Source organism: Chelon labrosus (genome assembly GCF_963514085.1).
Source record: "Chelon labrosus genome assembly, chromosome: 12".
Lineage (NCBI taxonomy): Eukaryota > Metazoa > Chordata > Actinopteri > Mugiliformes > Mugilidae > Chelon > Chelon labrosus.
The window spans coordinates 6,545,264-6,565,469 of NC_140345.1; the positions used below are offsets into that span (position 1 = coordinate 6,545,264).

At 42.2% G+C, this 20,206-nt stretch overlaps 2 protein-coding genes across 3 annotated transcripts; one reads left to right on the top strand and one right to left on the bottom strand.

Annotated features, from left to right (window-relative positions):
• Positions 1-695: 695 nt before the first annotated feature.
• On the top strand, positions 696-6,735 carry yrdc (yrdC N(6)-threonylcarbamoyltransferase domain containing). 2 transcript variants are annotated; one of them, XM_084557157.1, is made up of 6 exons: positions 696-972; positions 2,437-2,632; positions 3,267-3,381; positions 3,485-3,604; positions 3,695-3,825; positions 4,452-4,765. In XM_084557157.1, the coding sequence occupies exons 1-6, from the start codon at positions 831-833 to the stop codon at positions 4,483-4,485; spliced, it is 738 nt and encodes a 245-aa protein (XP_084413283.1). In that variant the 5' UTR covers positions 696-830; the 3' UTR covers positions 4,486-4,765. The 2 variants fall into 2 exon arrangements, with proteins under 2 accessions (XP_084413283.1, XP_084413282.1); XM_084557156.1 differs by lacking the exon at positions 4,452-4,765 and adding an exon at positions 4,822-6,735 and having other exon boundaries at positions 699-972.
• A 730-nt stretch (positions 6,736-7,465) lies between these two features.
• LOC311497129 (glycoprotein endo-alpha-1,2-mannosidase-like protein) lies at positions 7,466-18,693 on the bottom strand (the record flags this gene model as incomplete). Its single annotated transcript, XM_084557280.1, has 4 exons — positions 7,466-8,178; positions 8,982-9,058; positions 16,861-16,970; positions 18,183-18,693. The coding sequence occupies 4 exons, from the start codon at positions 18,691-18,693 to the stop codon at positions 7,542-7,544; spliced, it is 1,335 nt and encodes a 444-aa protein (XP_084413406.1). The 3' UTR covers positions 7,466-7,541.
• Positions 18,694-20,206: the final 1,513 nt, after the last annotated feature.

Genomic DNA, 20,206 nt, shown 5'->3' on the forward strand with positions numbered 1-20,206 from the left:
ATAAGACAAACCTCTTCAAGGTTTGTGATTTTTATGGACAGCTCGCAGCTTAAACTTGAGACTGACCTGTTTAACAGATGAAACTGCCTCGTCAGGCTGAGACGTTACTGCATCCTCTGTACAGCCTGTGACTATTTCACAAAGACATTTACTATCACAAATGCTGATAAGAGAGAAAATGAAACGGACCATGTTTATCACCTGTGTCCGAGGCCATATTTCTTCTGAGGGTCATGAGGAGGAGGCCTTCAGCAGTTTATCAGGTGAACACAGGTGATTGACATTTTCTTAATTGTCATGTGATGAGGAGTGAGGGCAGGTGTCACCGAGGACGTCGTTAATATGCGTCAGTGTCCGCGAAGGCTTCTGGGAAATACTTTTCCATGTGCTTTTAGGAATTTCCAAAATAAAATACATCGCAACTGCATGTTTGCAGCTAGGAAAAAAATCAGATTTATTAAATAAATAAAAGGAAACCCAAAGGTTAAGCAGCTGAATTATGTTATTAAATATTTTAGCTGCTAAATCATTTAAATGCAGGACTAAATATACGTTTTTTCTTTTTAATTATTTAGAATATAGATTTTGTTTAAATTGTATTTTTGACGATATGAGTGCTTGGTACGGTTGTTAAAAAATAAATCAGAAATGCTTTACTGGGTCTTTTTCACGCTGCTGGCCTTTTAATAAAGCTGGCGTCATTGTTTGGGGGCGTAACCCGGAAGAGTTTCGTTATTTCGTCCGGCGAGGACACGCTGTTCATTTGAGAAATGGTTTGTCTGTGTTTGTAGACTCTGTTTTATGAAGTCAGTTCGAGTTATCGCCGCGGAATGATCAAATCCGGAGCAGCTCACGGTTCAGCCGCAGCTCGTCGTCTCGGACCAGAGATGTGTAAAGAGCTCAAGACCAAAGTGTTGCGTTTGTCGCCACCGACCTCCAACGGGCCGGCGAGCCCCCAGGAGGGCCAAACAGGTACATAATGTTTTTCATTCACAGCTGAGGTGCACGTGGGTCTCTCTCATAAGGGACGATTAGTTTTGGGAAAAGGTGAAGACACATTTGCGTTCACAGTGAGCAACGAGGACATTGCAGTGTGTTGCATCAGATTCCTGACGATCCTGTTCTGTTAGTTTAAGATTATGCTAGCATTAATACAGGTGACAGTTGGTTCTAATGTTTTGCCAGATCTTTTAACAAACAAGAGGATCAAAGACTATTGGAATCACATTTTAATAAAAAGGCAGCACAACTAGGTATAATCTAGTTGGTCACCAGGTTTGCACACATCTCAGGAGGGATTTCGGTCCACTCCTCTAAACAGATCTTCTCTAAATCATTATGGTTTTGAGGCTGTCGCTTGGCAACTCGAAGTTTCAGCTCCCTCCTCAAATTAAAATCTGGAGACTGACCAGGCAACTCCTTAATCTACTTCTTCTTGGACCACTCCTTTGTTGCCCTGGACGGATGATTTAAGTCACTGTCGTGCTGGAGGATCCATCTGTGACACATCTTCAGTGTTCAGAGGGAGGTTGGTTATCATCTTAGATTTTATGGTACATGGTCCTGTTCATCGGCCCCTCAATGCAGTGAAGACGTCCTGTACCCTGAGCCGAGAAACCTCCCCAAAGCACAACGTTTCCACCTCCGTGCTTGACGGTTAGAGTGGAAGATATCGATTCTGTGGACAGGCGTCTTTTATACACGAGTTGAGATTAGAAGTACTTTCTAAAAGTGACTGGACTAGTGTCTTCACTAGTTTTGTGCCTCAGAGGGACATAACCTGCCTGTGGGAGCCAGAATTCTTGCAGGTTGGTAGGAGATCAAATACTTAACACGATCAAATGCAAATGAATTATTCATCCCACTGTAAATTCTTTCTAAATTCTTTGCCCATGTGAGGTGACATGGTGAGTTTCCAAGAGGGACCGAAACATGGAGCTAGCAAAGAAATGAACAAAGACAGAATCGATGTGGCCATTGAAAACACGTTGTCCTCTCCTTCTCAATGAATTAATGTTTCAATAAAGTTGAAACGGTTATATTTCCAGCAGGCTTGACTCCACTGCAGACAGAACTGCTTTTCACATGTCCAAAATGTCCTGTTCTGATTGATGTTTTGGGGCGTGTCTGTCTTACTGTAGCGTTTTATATAGTGTCCATGTAAACCATAAAGTAGGAATCTCTGATTGGAATCATTTCAGTTTGACTGAAGGAATATTGTCCACGCAAACATGGCCACTGAGACATGATCTGGAGCAGTATGGAAGAATATGGTTAAAGCTTTGAATGAAGTTCAGCAAATCCAGCTTTGCTGAACCAGATTGGACTGCATGTTATCAAAAGCTAAAACTCCCAACATTCTTACAAACATGCCTTATTTTTTTTTGGCTTACTTTAGATGCTGTCTCATTGACTCTCCTTGCTTTTGAACTGCAGATGGTGCTGGAATCCTGGCTTGCACGGTGAAGGCTCTGAAAGAGGGTCACATAGTTGCCGTGCCCACAGACACCATCTATGGCCTGGCATGTCTGGCCCAAAACTCAGCCGCTGTGAGAAAAACCTATGACATCAAAGGACGAAACGGACATAAGCCGCTGGCCATTTGTGTGGGAGAAATTCAGGATATCTATAAGTAAGTGTACAGGACTGCTTTATTTGAACCTGGGTCCGGACTTTTGTCTGGTGGATGGTGAACTGTGAATATTTGGATACAGACTTTTTAGTTAGGATTATTTTTTTTTACTTCTATTCAGTTCTTTCTCATCTGTCCTTTAAAGTGCAGTGATTCCTTTCTGGACCTGCTGTTTTGTGCAAATGTATTACTCATACTTGGAGGCAGAGACACCATCTCCAACAGGTCACATTTTACGTTTTGAGTGACAGGTACTCCTGCTGTCAAAGAAACACCTCAGAATTGATTCATTATTTTTCTATGCAGCTATATTTTATATCACCATGCAGCCATGTCTCGGTTCCCTGTGGTTTGTTAAACCTTTGTGGGAAGACATGGGTGGTGTGTAGATGGTTGGTACTGATCTAGAGCTGCAGTAGACCTTGTTTATTATTCATTAGTGTGGCATTTATATTTGCGAACAGTCATTTCCTCTGTTAAATGTCAGAATATAGTGAAACAGGAGTGTTCCAGAGTCCAAATACCTCATAAAGTCTCACAAAATTTGGACAGTATTTGCCAATAGATTTATTTATGTTTTGATCATCTGAATCCAGTGATGGACTTCTCGTCTTGTGTTCATCTCCGTTGACAGGTACTGTAAGGTGAAGGTGAAGAAGGAGCTGTTAATGGACCTGCTGCCCGGTCCCGTCACTCTGGTGTTTGAACGGTCTGAAGCGCTAAACACAGACCTCAACCCCTTTACTTCGGTCAGTCTTTGCCTTTACCTGGGTGCTACGGGAAATGCAACAGCATATGATGCATGAACACCTGTCAACAAGCTGCTGTTTAACACATTCATGTGCTCCTCAGCTTGTAGGTGTTCGTATCCCAGATCATGCCTTTATGAGACGCCTCTGCCAGATGTGCGGGGAACCGCTCGCCCTCACCAGCGCCAACATCAGCTCGCACACCAGCACCGTGGAAGTTCATGTAAGTCGAGGAGTAACAGAAATATATTTCAGTGGATCGGTCTGAAATGGGCGCGTCGTCGTCAGTACTGACGGTGTATTTACTCTGAAGGAATTTCAGGAGCTCTGGCCTAAACTAGCTGTGGTGGTGGATGGAGGACCGATCAGAGACCCGAGCCGCCTCGGGTCAACAGTGGTCAACCTGTCAGTGCTTGACAAATATCGCATCATCAGACCTGGCTGGTAAGTTCAGTCCATTACACAGTTGCTTGCTTGTTTTTTTTTCCTCTCTTCAGATAAAACGAAATCAAACTGATACTAATTAATACATTAAAAAAACAACCAAACTAACTTGCTAATATCCCCATGATATTAATTAACTTAAATTAAGCAAACTGTTGTGCTAAATGATTTGAAACTACAAATTAAACTAGTGGGGACTGTGGGCTGTAGTTGATTTACCATGTGATGAACGGCACCCAAAAATGTTTTTAAAAATACTAAGAATACTAAAATACTTTAGTTGATTGCTCAAACATTTTTCCTGTGATATATCCTTGGTCTCTGTTTTGTTGCCTGTGGCTACAAACTAAAAATGATATGGCCATTCCATCTGCTTTCAGAAGGACGGTTACAGATTTCAGTTATGAAAAAAACTCTAAAATAGTTATTTCTCAGTTTCCAAACATATCCTCCTGAGTTCCTGCCGTAAAATAACAGAAGTCACTTTTTCTAACCGTTATCCGTCCATTTTCATCAGCTTGTCCGAGAACCGTCCACGGTGCAGTGGGCTAAGCATGGAATACCAGACGTGCAACACATTTCAGTTACTCTTGAAGTATCACAGCTGATATATTTAATCCCTCCAGTGAATTCTGGCTGTACCCCGGGGTCTCCTTCTAACTGGCTGTGCCCAGCAGACCTCCAAAAGATGGTACCCAGGAGGCATCCTCCTCAGACGCCTAAACCACTTCAGCAGGCCCTTTTCGGTCATTCAAACAGGCTTCAGACATTTCCAGTACAATCACAATGCCCTCCACCACATGGAGGATGAGTCCCCCTGCAGCACCTGCTATGATTATAAATTTCCCACACAAAATGCTGCCTGTGTAGATAGAATAATTAAAGATTACAGAAAGCAGCGAGATGATTTGCATTACTTCATCTACTAAGATCCTGACATCTCTCCTGTCAAACCCCCCCAGTGTTTACTCAAGATGACTGTATTTCTGGTTTCAGTGCTCTTTCCGCTACACTTGACGTGCTGCAACGCAAATATGGCCTGTCAGAAGACACAGGGGAACGATGACCTCTTGAACTCCCCACACTCTGAAACACACGCTGAGACGCACAACCGGGCTTTGACCCGCGGGCTACTCAGGAAAACATTTGTCCTTCCTGACAAACACTAGAACTCAGGAAGAAGTCGAGTCTTAAACCAGCGATGGACGATCTTGCTCCGGTGGCTGCTTTGGGTTCTGCATGCTCAGACTGACCTATTTTGTGTTTTATCATGTTCTGTGTTATATAGGGTTCATGTGAGAGTCAGAAGGAGTTCTCAACGGATTATTTAAAAATATTAAACGGGTCTGCTGTTGATATTTTAAAGTAACGCAGTATAACTGGAAAAATGGTTGTTTGATGTTGGATTTTCATTTAAAACTGCTAGAGGTGTAGTGGGAACATATTTTATGTAAAGCCATTGGAATTCTGTAAAATGCATTGATTATAGATCACATTCTATTTGCATTCACAGCTATTTTTATTAAACATCCCATACTGTTCTACGCTGTAGGTTGGGCTACGTTACCACATAGAAAGTACTGTAATATGTGTAGTTGCTACAGGTAGCACATATAGGTGTACAGTTCACCACTTGTATGTCAAAACCCGGATTATTTTTAAATCCTCAGTGCCTAATGTACTTATGTGGAATGGATTATACAGCCTTGGTACAGCTACAATACACTTTTTTTTTTTTTTATTCTGACACACATTTCTGTCTTTATTTATAGTGGTCTGGATTTTATTCATAATTGATTCTTAATGGAGTGTGAAAGGAAGATTGTGGCCCCAAGTGTTCATAAAGTAGCAGAAACCAATTACAGGTCTACTTCCACGCGAAAGAGACACTTTTATTCTGAGGAATTCCCGTCTCACGTTTTACTTTTAAAAGGCAGCAGAATCTTAATCAGATCCAAATGGACTGCGCTGTAGACATTAGGCGCGTTCGACTTCATGCAGATCTGTGCGGATCTGACTTGACGTGATGCATGCTGGGTCGAACAAGTTCATTTTAACCAATCATATTCGAGGTCTATGAGCAGAACAACCCAGCATGCATCACGTCAAGTCAGATCTGCACAGATCTGCATGAAGTCGAACGCGCCTACTGGCAGGTTTTTATTCATAATGGCACACTGCAACATTGAAACCTTTCATTTAGGATTCACAACAAAACTTCTTTTCATAAAGAAAAGGTTAAGATATTTGTGAAACTTCAAGGCCAAGTATAACTGTAACTGAGGTTGGTGTGACTTGCCAAATTAACTTGTGCTTAACACCTTTGTTAGCACGGTAGATAAGACCAGAGATATCTGCACGTTGTAAGCGTATAAGTAAAGCATTTTAACTGCTAATGTAAGACTTTGAATAAAACCCTTAAAGCAATGGTTTGTCGAGATGATAAAAATTTCTTGATGCTATGCTGCCTTCAGATGAAACTTGTGAGCTGGGAGCTCACAAGTTGGGGGGATGGGAGATGGGAACTCATGTTCATAAAATGTGTCATGTCAACACTGCTGCTGAGCAACTGCTGCCACCTTGAAGCCACTGAGGCCAACAGTTTAGCAAGCAAACAACCTTAATGTTGGAAATGCAAAGTCATAATGAAAGGATAAAGGGGAACGATGGGGAAATTATGGAAATTGTCATGAAATTCCTTTCTTTCTCTAAAAACATGCTTTTATTGACGAGACAAAACAAATCCAACTTATACTTGATAAAATGTATACCCTGATGTTTATACAGTGAAAGTAACATTTTAATTGTAGTTTATGACTAATGCATGTTAAAAATAACACTAGTTAGTGTACTATATGGACTATATGTATCACAGTGTTTTGCCACTTATAAAGTATCTACATTCTAGGAAGAAACTACAATGACAACATAAAAATAAAATGAATATTTTTTCACTTTTAAATGTAATAAATACTTGTAAACATAGTAGTGCTGTGTAACTTGATTACAGTCTGTTAGGTTGAATGCACACATTTCACTTTCATATCCACATATAGTTACAAAATAATGTTTGCATTTTACAAAAGAACTTATAAATCAAATTGGAATTGGTTTTAATTCTAGAACCATCCACTTCTGTTTCTTAAAACGTCTGCATACGCCTCACAACTCATAAACATGGTAAGCGACAACCAATCCGCCACATAACCCCTCAAATTGGTCCTTCCGTGTGGCAATAAATTAGCTTTACAAGAACAAGTAGGTGGCTTTTGTTAATGTGAGAAAAAGAAAATAAGCTAACTTTTAACACTTGAACAAGCTCTGAGCCTGGAAAAAGAGAAGAGCAATATTAGGGTCAAATCTTCTTTGGTCGGTACTTCTACTGGAGGCAAGAAAAACACTAAGAGTGTAAGTGTGTTCTATTATTTCAGCATAGAGAGGGACATGAGGCCTGTAAATGGTTACACATTGTATTTCGGAATATGTCAGACTTTTCATTTTTACATTTCACTTTTAATAATTTACACCCCGACCAACAATGTGTCTTATTCTTGCAGATCAGCATGTGTACACATCAACGTAGAAACTCTCACATCCGGTCATGTTAAAAAGTGAATGCATGTCCATCAGGTCTATATGAATCAGTCTCTACATTCATTTGTTCTTTCTCCTGCATGTGCACACCCACTGGAACATTGAGTCAGGTTGATGAAAGCTCACATGAGCCACTGCTCCTTCTCTTTGTTGAACTGCTCGGCCCAGCGGCGAGTCAGCTCCAGGTAATGATCGGGTCCATGTGGCTGATAGTCCAAATACACGCGGGTCACTGTTTTCTTCGGCACCGCCTTCTCTATCTGAGTCCCTTCGTGCCATTCATTGAAAGACGTTATGGTGACGATCTCTGGGCGCACGTTGAGTGCCGCCTGCAGGGCCGTCTCGTAGTAACGCCCGTTCACCCTGTTGCGCGTGTTGTGGTTGTTCCACGGCCGGATGCTGGTGTCAATATAACCGGGTCCCACGCTGGGGATGAAGAGGAGATTGTTCCCGTCACAGAAAGCCTTGATGGCCTTCCAGTTCTGGTGAGAAGAGCCAAAGGAGAAACCGTTGGAGGCGAAGTAAGTGTACATGCCGTCAAAACCACTGGCGAGGATGTCGTGTTTGTGGCGCTCCTCCACAATCAGAGCTATGAAGATGGAGTCGTAAGCTGAGCCTCGCACACTGTGGGACCCAGTGGGAGTCAAAAATTCAGACCAGGACTCTGGTGGAGTTAGGTAGGAGTCGTAGATGTAAAACAGAGGAAGACTCTTCCCTGTGCTGGAAGTAAACTTGTAGAAGGCTCCATGGTCACCATACCTTTAAAATCAAACAGCAATACAGTGAATTAGGAACATAGCAGGTTAGGGCTGAAGCTATTAGCTGTTTGACCGAAGAATCAAGATCTTTAGGATAACACAGAACAAGGATAGTTGTGCAAGGGTAAAGGGTAGATCACTAAAATCAATATAAAGAGGTAGGTCCCCTGAGGAGCATTAACGTCATCAAGTATCACAATCTGCCTGTTAGACGAGCAGATACAGTTGAACATGAGAAAAAAGCTCAAGTTGAAGTGGACATGTTTTATCCCCTGAAGAACACAAATCAAAGTTTGAGAAATATTTGGAACAAAAGGCACTTAAACCCCTTAATGAGCCATTACAAACTCAGGCTGTGCAGGCAAATAAACTCCAAACCTGCTGAGCAGAAGTCCTACTACACACCAAATATGTTTGAATGGATTATGAGGAAAAAAATGAATGCACAAAACGTGCAGAATATTTACATTTCCAGGAGCAGTGTATGCATACAAAATACATTTTTGCATAAAACAATGGGGACATTGTGGTGGTAATTTGTTAATAATTTGTTCGCACTTGATATTTTGAGGAAGGGCTTGGGCTTTGCGTAATCTCACAAATGCTTCTTCTGAGACCAACGTCAGTACTAAAAGCTAGGGAAAAGCTTTTACTTCAGTCATTCATAAGTCATGAAACTGGCCTTACATAATCAGAAATGCACCCTAAAAGTATTTCAGTGTTGTAACTACTGTTTCTTCAGCTATGCATGCAATCTTAATGGATTTCTATTTGTGCTGACTCGGCAGCCAGACATGCACCCACCTGTCAATGATGTACTTGATGTTGTCGTGCACGCTCTGGTCGTTTCGACCTCTGTACTGCTGGATGTGAAAGGCAACCTGAGAAAACATGAAGGAAGACGCATCGCTTGCTAGTTTCCATTCATCATATTACTAAGATATCCACAGTCAGCACTTACAGATGACATGTATTGACTTGGAAGCCTTTGTAACACTCAGTTAATGCTTATGTTAGAAACTGCCATTTACAACTGATGAACAAAAAGTAGCAGTGGATCAAGGGACCTGAAGTGACACGTACATAAAAAGGGCTTAACTTAAATGTTTTACGGCACAGACGGAGAATTCAGTGACTTTGAATTATGCATAATCAAAATGAAAAGCCCCCTTTTCAGCACTGGACACCCGAGGGGAAGAATGTGAAGGAAAAGAAGGCTTTTTAAGACGATAGCAGCGTCCAAATAAATGTAACATGGCATCAAGTTAGCTTTACAAAGATGCTTTAACCCAGGTTGTATTTTTCCTGCTTTATCCATGACTTTAAAAAACTGCATTTAGTTTATAGTTTTCTTGAAACAAAAATACTAAGAGTCTACAGTCATGCTTTGAGGTCGTCAAAATTAGATTTGCAAATATTTTGCTTAGTGGATATTTACTGGATCATCAAAGTATGTACACCAATCAGCCACAACATTAAAACTATTGACAGGAGATGTAAATAACATCACCATTTTGTGACAATGGAATGTTTTGCTAGGAAACTTTTGGACCTTGCATTCATTCATGTGGATGTTACTTAGACATGTACCAGACACCCCTACCCCATAGCAATGACACTCCTTGATGGCAGCAGCCATCCCCAGCAGGATGCAGCCTGACACAGATACACACACACAAAAACACTTTAGGAACCGTTTACTTCACTTAAAACGTGAAAGCTACTGTTGACATTTGAATGAACTCTCAACCTCTGTGACACGGCTCTCAGTCAGTGTTGCCAGATCAGGTGGTTTCATGCAAAATTAGTTTTGAATTATATATAGCAGTTTTTCTAATTACTTTTTAATGCTTATTTGAAACAAAACCAAAGTGCTGTTACTCCATCCGAGACTCTCTGTGTAAGTGTGTGTGTTGTCATTAGTCTCTCTTCACATGACAAGCAGTGCTTGGTACAGTAGTTCTAGCTCTCTGAAGGGTAGACAAGGGCTCCATAGACCCATCAGTGAACATCATTAAACAACCTCGTAGCTAGATGGGAGCAGTAGTAGGGCTGCTGTATGATTTCTATGCTTTGACTGCCTTGTTTTTTACGACAGGCTACACTAGCGTAAGCAATATTGAGCAATGTGGGCATAATGTTAAATTTTGTGTGTGTTTTGGCCTTTTTTGGCTTTTGGGCTGGAAACCATCAGCTGTATTTGGCAACAATGCTCTAAGTCAAACACTAATAAAAGCGAGAAGTTAGCTAATGACCATTTCAGACGAAAACACCGAATAAAACCATCACACAGTGCACAGATGCTCTCAGTGCTTTTGTGCACAAGCTGGAGTGCAGATTAGTGTGTGAACTGCGAGTAATTGGCTTTCTTAAACACAAATAATGGGGGCTCCAACTGAAAAGGTTGGGAACCACAGCTGTAAGCTAAATGCTAAGATGCTCCTTGTATATTGTGTTGGTCTCCCTTGTGCCTCCAGAACAGTTTCCCTGGAAGGGCCCCTGTGGATCAGGCTTGATAGTTTGGGATCTACCTTGCGCTGTTGGGGTGTCTGGTCTGGTCTAGGTGGGTGGTACATGTCTAAGTAACATCCACATGAATGCCAGGTCCAAAAGTTTCCCAGCAGAACACTGAATTGTCACAAGATGGTCAATGTTATTTACTTCTCCTGTCAGTTTGTGTCTGTTCTAATGTTGTGGCTGATTGGTGTATTTTCTAATGGAGTTTTTCTGTGAAACAACAAGGCCTGTTGAAGATACTGCCACTACGACATTGAGTATAAGTGTGCTAATAGATTAAAGTGATATCTGAAGCAAGCTTAAGCTTAGCCAGTTGCTTCAAACTGCAGATATGTGTTGATAAACTGCAAGGATGGCAGCGAGACTAACGGAATCTCTGGTGGCACTAATGGAGAGAGCGAGTGCTTTTATGTGCTACAAAATGTGCATTTTGATGGTGTAAGATGCACTTTGCCTACAAAATGCCAGCATGAAAAATAGACAGAAGATGAAAGGAGCAAATCGTAAATTCCAATTGATGTTTATGAAGCCATAACTGGCTGGACTTCTGTTAAAGCAAGAGAGTAGTAAAGCAAGATCAAATATGAGCCCATTGTGAAGACCTGCGAGGCATTAGAGGCATTAGAGGATGTGAAGCCCCCTCAGAGGGGAAACAAAACTGTTCTGGTCACTGCAGGATACTAGAAAACTCAGCTCATTTTCCCAACACATTGGTCCATTACTCTCTAGTAATAAATGAGACAAAGTTGGCACATTTTAATACCTCATAAACATTGACAGCCTGAGCCTGGAACAACCCGGCATGATTTAAGCTGAGCGGAGTGGAATTTAGTGTCATGTCATGCAAAAAAGCACTAAGGGAGGGATGTGAGCCAAAGATAAAGGTCTAGACCTTTAAAACAATTTCATCAATTCCGACAAAGTTTGGCATGTCACTTTATGCAAGAGTGGGCATAAAGAACAACAGAGGTTTAGCATGTAAGACTTTATGTAGCCACTCAGCCAGAACATATAGTGCTTCTTGGAACAGAAACGTATGGCTGATTCCATCAAAGGGCACCCATGGGCTGAATCCCCTTGTGTACATGTAGCTACATGGCCTAGTTACAAGACAGAACTTTTACAGCCCCTCAGGGGGCAGATTGTTCAGAGGCACAAACTGAGTCATGGGACACATGATGCACATTTCCCCTCTGCTTCTTTCCTCCTGCATCCAGCTTCCGATAATCCCCCTCCCCACTCTGTCCCCAACAACCCACCCCCACCCTCCCCTGGGCAGAAGAACTATTTCAGCTCCACTTCAAGCAGAGGTCAAGCAGCAGCAGCACCCCTGCTGTGGAGGCTCCATGTGATGTGCTCTCCAACTCTGCAGTACACAATACACGAGCTATGTGTGTGGGTGCTGCTGAAATTCAACTTATATAATAAAAAGTACAATGTCTTCTTTTACAACATTGACCCCAGAGAGGGGGCAGTGTGTTTTTAGATATGTGGTGTGGGATTGCTAGAAGGATGGAAGCTGGGTTTGTTTTTGTTGAGACAGCTTTGCTCCGATTTCCATTCATCATTGATTTATCTTATGAATATGCAATTATGCTAAATACGTAATTCACTGTATGCCTCTTATTTAAAGCTCCATATGCTGCTTTGAGTGCATACACCTTCTAACAGGGATGCATCACTGATGAGGCAAATGCTCAACTACCCTAGAGCCCTAGACCCTCAGGGGTCCAAATGGTCAACTGATCATTCATAATGGAGGTTAAATTCTTTAAATACATTTTCTCAGTTCAAATTGTCTACCATTGTTAACTGATCAGTCATCTTTTGTTACACGCCATCATACTTGACCGCAAGCCTACAGTATCTACCTGACATGTCCACTCTTGAGCCATTCCATCACATTTGATACACTTCTTCCTTGTAAGTACTGGGACTTTACTGAGCTTCCATCAGAGTTGCAGCATTTACAACTGATTAGCTGATCGACAGTTCAGCAACTCAATCAAATCTTTATGGTTTGATTGATGAACTTAATCAAACACTATTTATATTCCAAGCCAAAATGCTAAATGTCTAATTGTTCCAGCTTTTCAGATTTCTCAGATTTGATGCGTGACTTTTACATATACACTAGGTTAATGGGGCACAAATCTTAGAAAGGTTGGTACCATATTTATTCATCAGACAGGAAGAATGGGCAGACTCGTTGCAATTCTGCTCCTCAGTTTGGAGGAGTGCCTCTGCGACAAACATGGCAGCACAAGGTCAAGAAAAGGCTGAGATGGAAAACCGAAATGGATACAGACAGGTTTCATTTCCACACTTTCCAAAAAAAACATTTAAATTGGGTTATACAAAACATCATTATTATATTATGTAGGCCTCCCTTGTGCCTTGTGACTCATCGGAGAATGGACATGGGCCTTCTGAGGGTGTCCTGTGGTGTCTGGTAACAGGATGTTGTTAGTGGGGGCCTTTGGGTCCTATGGGTTGAGGGGAGGGGCCTCTGTGGATCATCTCACAGACAAGTTGTTCCTAAAGCGTTTTTGTGTGTGTGCATGTGTCAGGCTGCATCCTGCTGGGGATGGCTGCTGCCCTCAAGGAGTGTCATTGCTATGGGGTGGGGGTGCCTGGTCTGGTCTGGTCTAGGTGGGTGCTACATGTCTAAGTAACGTCCACATGAATGCCAGGTCCAAAAGTTTCCCAGCAGAACATTAAACTGTCACAAGATGGTTAATGTTATTTACTTCTCCTGTCAGTGGTTTTAATGTTGTGGCTGATCGTTGTAGATAGACTTGTAATGGCTTATTCATCATTTTTCTAGTAATACATTTTTGTGAAATTATAAAGTAGACTCTCAAAGCGGCTGATGTTTATTATTCCCTCAAGCATTTCTCAAACAAGCCTCTTTGCCGCTATAAGCAGATTGCAGTGTGTTTCTTGAATGCTGATCAGATACATTTTTTGGCTGTTGCCACTGCTCCTGTGGGACCATCTGTCCTCCTCACTTGGGTTTCCTTACCGCCGTCTTTTTTAATCCACCCTCAGTTGAAAAAAAAACAAAGAGATCTTTTTGAATTGTTTCCCATCAGAGTTCCAAACCATCATGGCCAAAGCTCGTTGTACCTTGTCAGCACTTTGCCAAATTATGTAAGAAGGAACTACCCGAGGATACATGTGAAATCGTGCAGACATAGAAGGAGGAGATAATTAGAAACAATGAGAACTGGAAAAAAAGATCTTGGAACTATTTCACACAACCCACTGCTCTACACAGAGAGATTTCATTCTGAAGCTTTCTCGAGGCTGCTCTGATTGTGACCTTCAGAGTTCTTTCAGAGCAGCTCCTTCTTATTTCAATGAGACACTGAAATGTGCAGTTGATTTGCAGAAAGCATGTCATAAACTGATTTTCCACGCGCACTTGTTATGAAAATGTCATGCTTGCTGGGTAAATGATGACAATAAAGCAAGGCAATAAATTCAGTCTATTTGCTTCTTTCCTGACGGCATCATGTGTAAAACCTCATCAGCTCAGCGTTGCATGTCTAATCCGTGCGTTCTTGTCTTGCCCTTGCAGAGACACATTATTGCTTTGCCTCCAGCCAAACAGCAGGACAAACAAATGTGGTAACAAATCAGACAGGCTGGCCTGACAAACAAACTGCGACTCCTCGGAGATGTTTATAGAGACGACAAGGCCAATATGTGTCACAGTGCTACTGGAAAATAAATTAACTTTATCTACACATCAGGAAACAAGCACTGATGTGATAATGGATAGTGTTACTGTAATGCTTTGTAATTAACCTTGGTGATAAATTCAGCAAGCTGTCAATAAGACGTGTTTATTTGTAGGTCTGTGACTGATTATTTTTGATGACAACAAGCAGCGAATCTTAATATCTTAAAAGCTTTCAACTACTAAAATCAATAACAATAATAAAACCACCTTCCTAATATTGTGTAGGTCTCCCTTGTGCCTCCAAAACAAGTTGTGACTCATCAGAGAATGGACATGGGCCTTCTGAGGGTGTCCTGTGGTGTCTGGCAACAGGATGCTGTTATCACGGGCGTTTGGGTCCTATGGGTTGAGGGGAGGGGCCTCTGTGGATCATCCCACAGATACTTGATCAGTTTGGGATCTAGTGAATTTGGAGGCCAGGTCAACACCTTGTGCTGTTCTTCATGTTTTTTGAGTTGTTCCTAAACCGTTTTTGTGTCAGGCTGCATCCTGCTGGGGATGGCTGCTGGCTGCCATCAAGGAGTGTCATTGCTATGGGGTGGGGGTGCCTGGTCTGGTCTAGGTGGGTGGTACATGTCTAAGCAACATCCACATGAATGCCAGGTCCAAAAGTTTACCAGCAGAACATTGCATTGTCACAAGATGGTCAATGTTATTTACTTCTTCTGGTTTTAATGTTGTGGCTGATCAGTGTAGTTTTCAGTCAATCAACTTATAGTTAAAGCTTTAAAAACCATAAACATTTAATACCTTACAATAAAGCTAAGGCTTTTATCGGGTTACAGCCCTACTGGCATGCCACCTGGTTGATTTTTCTTTACTTGAACATGCTGTTGGTGCATTATTAATAGCACCTGCTCTTACATGTCATTTCACATAAAGGAAGGACCTCAAGTAGCTTTTGTTCTTGACATATTTCTAAGAAACATTTTAGATGGCAAAACTGACTAAATTGATCTGATCACTGTGCTGTACATAATCAAATATACTCCCATAATCTTAACTGGGTATCTCTTTCTTCCTCTTTACTCTCTCTGTCTCTTTGTAGTTGTAGAGCATGTGACTTGAATTATATTGAATTTCAAGCAAATTTACCCTTTAAAACTTTAATAAGCCTTCAATTACAGAGACAGCAGGCAGAGGGACCAACGTGGGTGGCAGCTATTTCCTCCATCATGCCATTTTCCGACCTATTTGGCAATTGGTCATGTGGTTTAACCCCCACTCCATACACACACCTCTCCACCACTAATGTGCCCCAAAGTTCATTCATGACTGATACAGCAGCAGCAGCAGCTCTTTGACCCATTTTGTTTTCTAATGCTGGAGATGTGACAGCAGCTGCAAACATCTGGAGTCAAATCACTGAGTAGCAGAGACAGTTTTAAAGTAGGCAGCACTCTAGTCTTACTTTCAAGTGACATGAAGACTCTGCAGAATCCATCACAATAACATTGCTATCCTGAGCGGTGTTAAGTGTTCACCTCTGTGAAGCATCAATAATCCTTTTTATCTCCTCTGTTGCTGAGTTGTTAGAGAGATGAATGGTGGACAGACAATCATATTAACACGTCGCCACTTTTTGGGTAGCGTAGTCACCACTGTAGCATGAAAGTCGGTGGGCACAGCTCGATATGCCGCAAAGTATATCACTTTATTAATGGAGTACCTCAAGGTTCTATGCTTGGCCCTCTTCAATTTTTATTTTAGTTTTTAATGTATACAAAACACATTACAGAAATGATTCTCTTGTCCAGATACATTTCATAAATACGGTCCACCTTTAATATTTATAATCTCAAATATATAAAGTATGCGGACATGTGGACATTGTTACAGCTTGTTTGAAAGCTGGTCAGTGCCATTTTATTTCTAGTTTTTCATTATGATGATTTGTTGTACTTAAAGCATCAGAACAGTATCCCTGCACGTTGGGCTTTGTTACCATGGTGCATTGTTAAAAAAATGAAACCACTCACGCACTATTGCTTTGCATTCAAGAATTGGATGGACACCTCTGTCCATTTGTTATTGTGCAAGTGTTTATTTTTTCAAGCAGGACAAACGACATGCATATCTCTCTTGCAATTACTATGATCACTATCAAGCGAAAAGACACGCAGTGTAGCTGCTGTCTGACTGAGATGGCTCTTTATCTGCTCCAGCCATTTGGAACAGTCCTACAAATGAAGATGAATGAAACCTATATTTCAGGACAATGAAATCCTTCTATTATGAATCAAGCTGGTTCTTAACTTACTTTTGCTCTTATTTCAGTATTAGCATTAGCATTATGTGTAAAAGCTGAGCTGAATATCATGGGTTTAATTAACTGCTCTTCTTAAGTCTTGGTCTCTTCCTCAGCTCGATTTTGATTGTTTCACACACACACAGACAAAATGTGCTGATGCATTTTACCTTGAGGTTGTGTCTGTATGCAGCATCCAGCACAGCTGGTACCAAATCCTCGGCGGGCTCCCCGTTGTCATCAGCCAGGCCGGGAGGATACCAGGACAGGACCAGTACTCCTAGAGACACATAAACATGAATATGCTCATCCATCCTGGAGATCCAGTGGAATCTGCTGATGAGACTTTACATCCAAGATGCATATCCTCTTACACATTATTGAAACAAGGCAAGGATTTTATGCTGATTGTTAGAAATGTGAACAATCCTTTCATTAATCAGTAAGGTTTTCACACTGTTGTGGTGAACTTGCCATCTTAAGACTATTTATTGTGTCCTGTTTTTGTGGCAGTCTTTCAGCACACTTTCAGTGTGTGACAGCTCATAAATTCCACTAGAGAACTGCTTGTTCATACACTGATGCTGGCTGAAAAACGGCTTCATATCAGCCACTGGCACCAGAGAGGAACTGGCACATTGGACATGCACTCAGAACTAATTCATTAACCTCAAGCTGGCCTGCTGTTGAGCTGTGGGGTCTATTACATTACAATATCCACCATGTCTGAGCGTATTAAAGGTATGGCCACCGCTACTCATTTTATTTATGGCGCTTTGAGAAGTGGCAGGAAATCAGTCATAGAGTCAAGTGGAACTCTTTAGAGCTGGCTGGCTGTGGTGTCTAATTAAATGGATTGTTTTAACTAAGCACTGCGAGCCGGTCCTCCCGTAATCCATCTGTTAAGGTGATGAGGTTTCAGAGGGTTGGATAGTCTGCTCATCCTTCTGGATGGTGTACAATAACCTAGTGAGCCGCCATCAGGGCCTATCATGTGTAGTCTGCTGATGGCTGACACACCGAGCTGTTACTTGACACCAGGCTGCAGACGCTGGCTGTCTTTTAAGAAAGCCACGACTACAGCATAATAATTTATGAGACTTTCATATGATGATGCATCTAAATATGCATTCTCAGAAAGGACAGATTGGGAATTTAATACTTTACATCTTACTAAAGGTCAAGAATCAACTCAATCATTGATATGTACACAGCTTTTTAGTGTTGTTACAGTCTGGAAATCAGTCTGCTTCTTCTATACCTCCTCTAATAAAGGCTTTAAAAAGTCCTTCAAGAAAACAAGTGTAGATATCTGGGGACTATGTGAGTGTGCAGGGAGCTGTCCATTGGATGTGTGGTGCTGAAAGGAGACAGCTTTCTGCTTATAGAAGCCAGATTTCTGGGCAGCTGCTGAGCACGAAACCCAACACTCAGCTCTTTTCATGTCTCTCTCCAAGAAATTCAGGTCGTTCGCAGCATCTCTGGACTGTACCTGCAGCGGATGCTCCGATCTGTTCCATGTGGGACTCCAACACGTCCGGATCCCGTGAGCTGTACGGACTGAGTTCGGGGTAGAAGCTCGAGCCGATGTCCTCTGGGGGCATGTGTCTGCCTCTCGGGTAGCTGGATGCGATCTTGGGGTCCCAGTGTGGAACTAGGATGTGGTCCCAGTGAATGTATTTGCCGTCCAGATGCGGGTTCCCGTACCAAGTGTAGTAAAAAATGTGAATATCGTAAAATATGGTCCCCTCGGGGCCGGAATTAGACATTACTGCTTTAGGGTTGCTGGCATCCGGGTGGGCTTGACCCGGGGACGCGGTCGCATCACGGGACACGGAGCGCCGGTCCATCTTCCCTCCTATCATCGGGAGGAGCTCCAAACCGGGAGCCAGATCCGAGAAGCCGTCGCTGGGCTTCAGTGTCCTGAGTCCCATCATGGTCCCAAAGATGAATAGCGTGAAAAGAAACAGAGCCACGCAAACCTTCCTCCGTAGTCTTGCCATGGTTGCCTGCAGACAGCAAGTAATTCTGTCCTGTTTCTGCGCCAGACGGAGTTCACCTCGTAGTTCGTTCAACTCTTCAAAGTGTCCCGCATGACATCTAAAGACCTGACATCCCTCTCACATACCAGCCTACATGGTTGCAGTCCGGTCTAAGCAGACTACCTGACGCAGCTGGCTGTGGGATTTTTAACTTTCTGCTGCAGCCTCATGTTTCGCATTCTGCTGAGCCGTGAACTGTGTCGCTGCAACAAAAACTCTCTCCCCTGTTACTGTCACGGGCGGTGAGAAAATCTAGTCAAATCTGTCCATCTGGAATTCGTTTTAAGAAGCTGTCCATGCACTAGTCTCTCTCTGTCTCTCTCTCTGAGCCCCTTCGCCGCTCCAGGAGCTGCTCTGTCCACCTGACACCCAAGAGACGACCGGTGTCTGAATGCAGGAACGATGCTCCCCGGTGATGGAGTGGAGTCAGGAGGGGCTGCAAAGCCTCTGTGGTTGGCTGCTTTCTCCATCACAATGTCCGTTTAGGATGCCTAATAGGCGGGACCTGTCTCGTCATCGTTCATTTTCTGCGTGCCAGCAGACCTTCGTAGACAGAAATAGGCCTATTAAGTTTAAAAACAAAAGAAAATCCCTTGGTCTGAAGAGAAGTGGTCACGGTTCATTCGTTAACGTCAGACATGAAATCAATTTTCATTATTTCCAAAGTTGAAACTTAAGTCAAGTTAAGAGTTGTACTGACATCTAGTGGTGACTTTATGGAGTACACGCCACTTCACCGAGATGCCTTTAAGGTACTGCCGGAAATGATGACACCCAGTGTGCTCAAAACTTGGCCAGTGCAATTTAACGTTCTTCTTCTTCTTCTTCTTCTTTTTATTACTTATAAATCATATTCATACCTACTTAGATATTACGCATAACTTCAAATAAAATGTACGAGTTTATGACGGTTTATTGGAAAGCACCATATTGCCAAAGGGACCTCCTCTTGTTTACTTTCTCACAAAGTACAAACAGCGTTATAAACTGACTGATGGGCTAATAATGCGCCTCCTGTCGCCAGAAGATGTCTTTGCAATCTCTTTAGTTTGTTGGCTTGAATCCAGCTTTGCGGTCCATGAGCCTTGGCTTCCGTCCAAGATATTAGACCGCACTCAGGATGCACTGACCCCTGCTTTGGAAATGATCTGACTTGCTGACACCTCCTTACATTGTTTTCTTTGTCTACTAAGCAGTTCAGTCTGAACGCAACCAACGTATTTGATGTTTAATACATGGTCTACTGACTTTTCAGATATTTATCCAATGAATTTTACATCGCCGTAAAGGCTGCTGGCAGCCACAGGCAAGGGACTCGTAAAGAGTTTTATGGCGTCAACATTCAGCTTTAGACGTTTAATATAGACATTGAAAGTAAATAAACAAAGGCTCATGGGAATTATTTAGTATTATGCAACTGCACCAGTAATTTCTTTCGTTCTTTCTTAAAAATAATTCAATTAAATGCCTGCCT

Excerpts from the sequence above, each read along its gene's own strand:
- yrdc (XM_084557156.1), top strand. The coding sequence starts at position 831 with ATGATCAAATCCGGAGCAGCTCACGGTTCAGCCGCAGCTCGTCGTCTC. Across the intron at positions 973-2,436 it reads CCCCCAGGAGGGCCAAACAG|ATGGTGCTGGAATCCTGGCT; the intron begins GTACATAATGTT and ends TTTGAACTGCAG. Across the intron at positions 2,633-3,266 it reads GAAATTCAGGATATCTATAA|GTACTGTAAGGTGAAGGTGA; the intron begins GTAAGTGTACAG and ends CTCCGTTGACAG.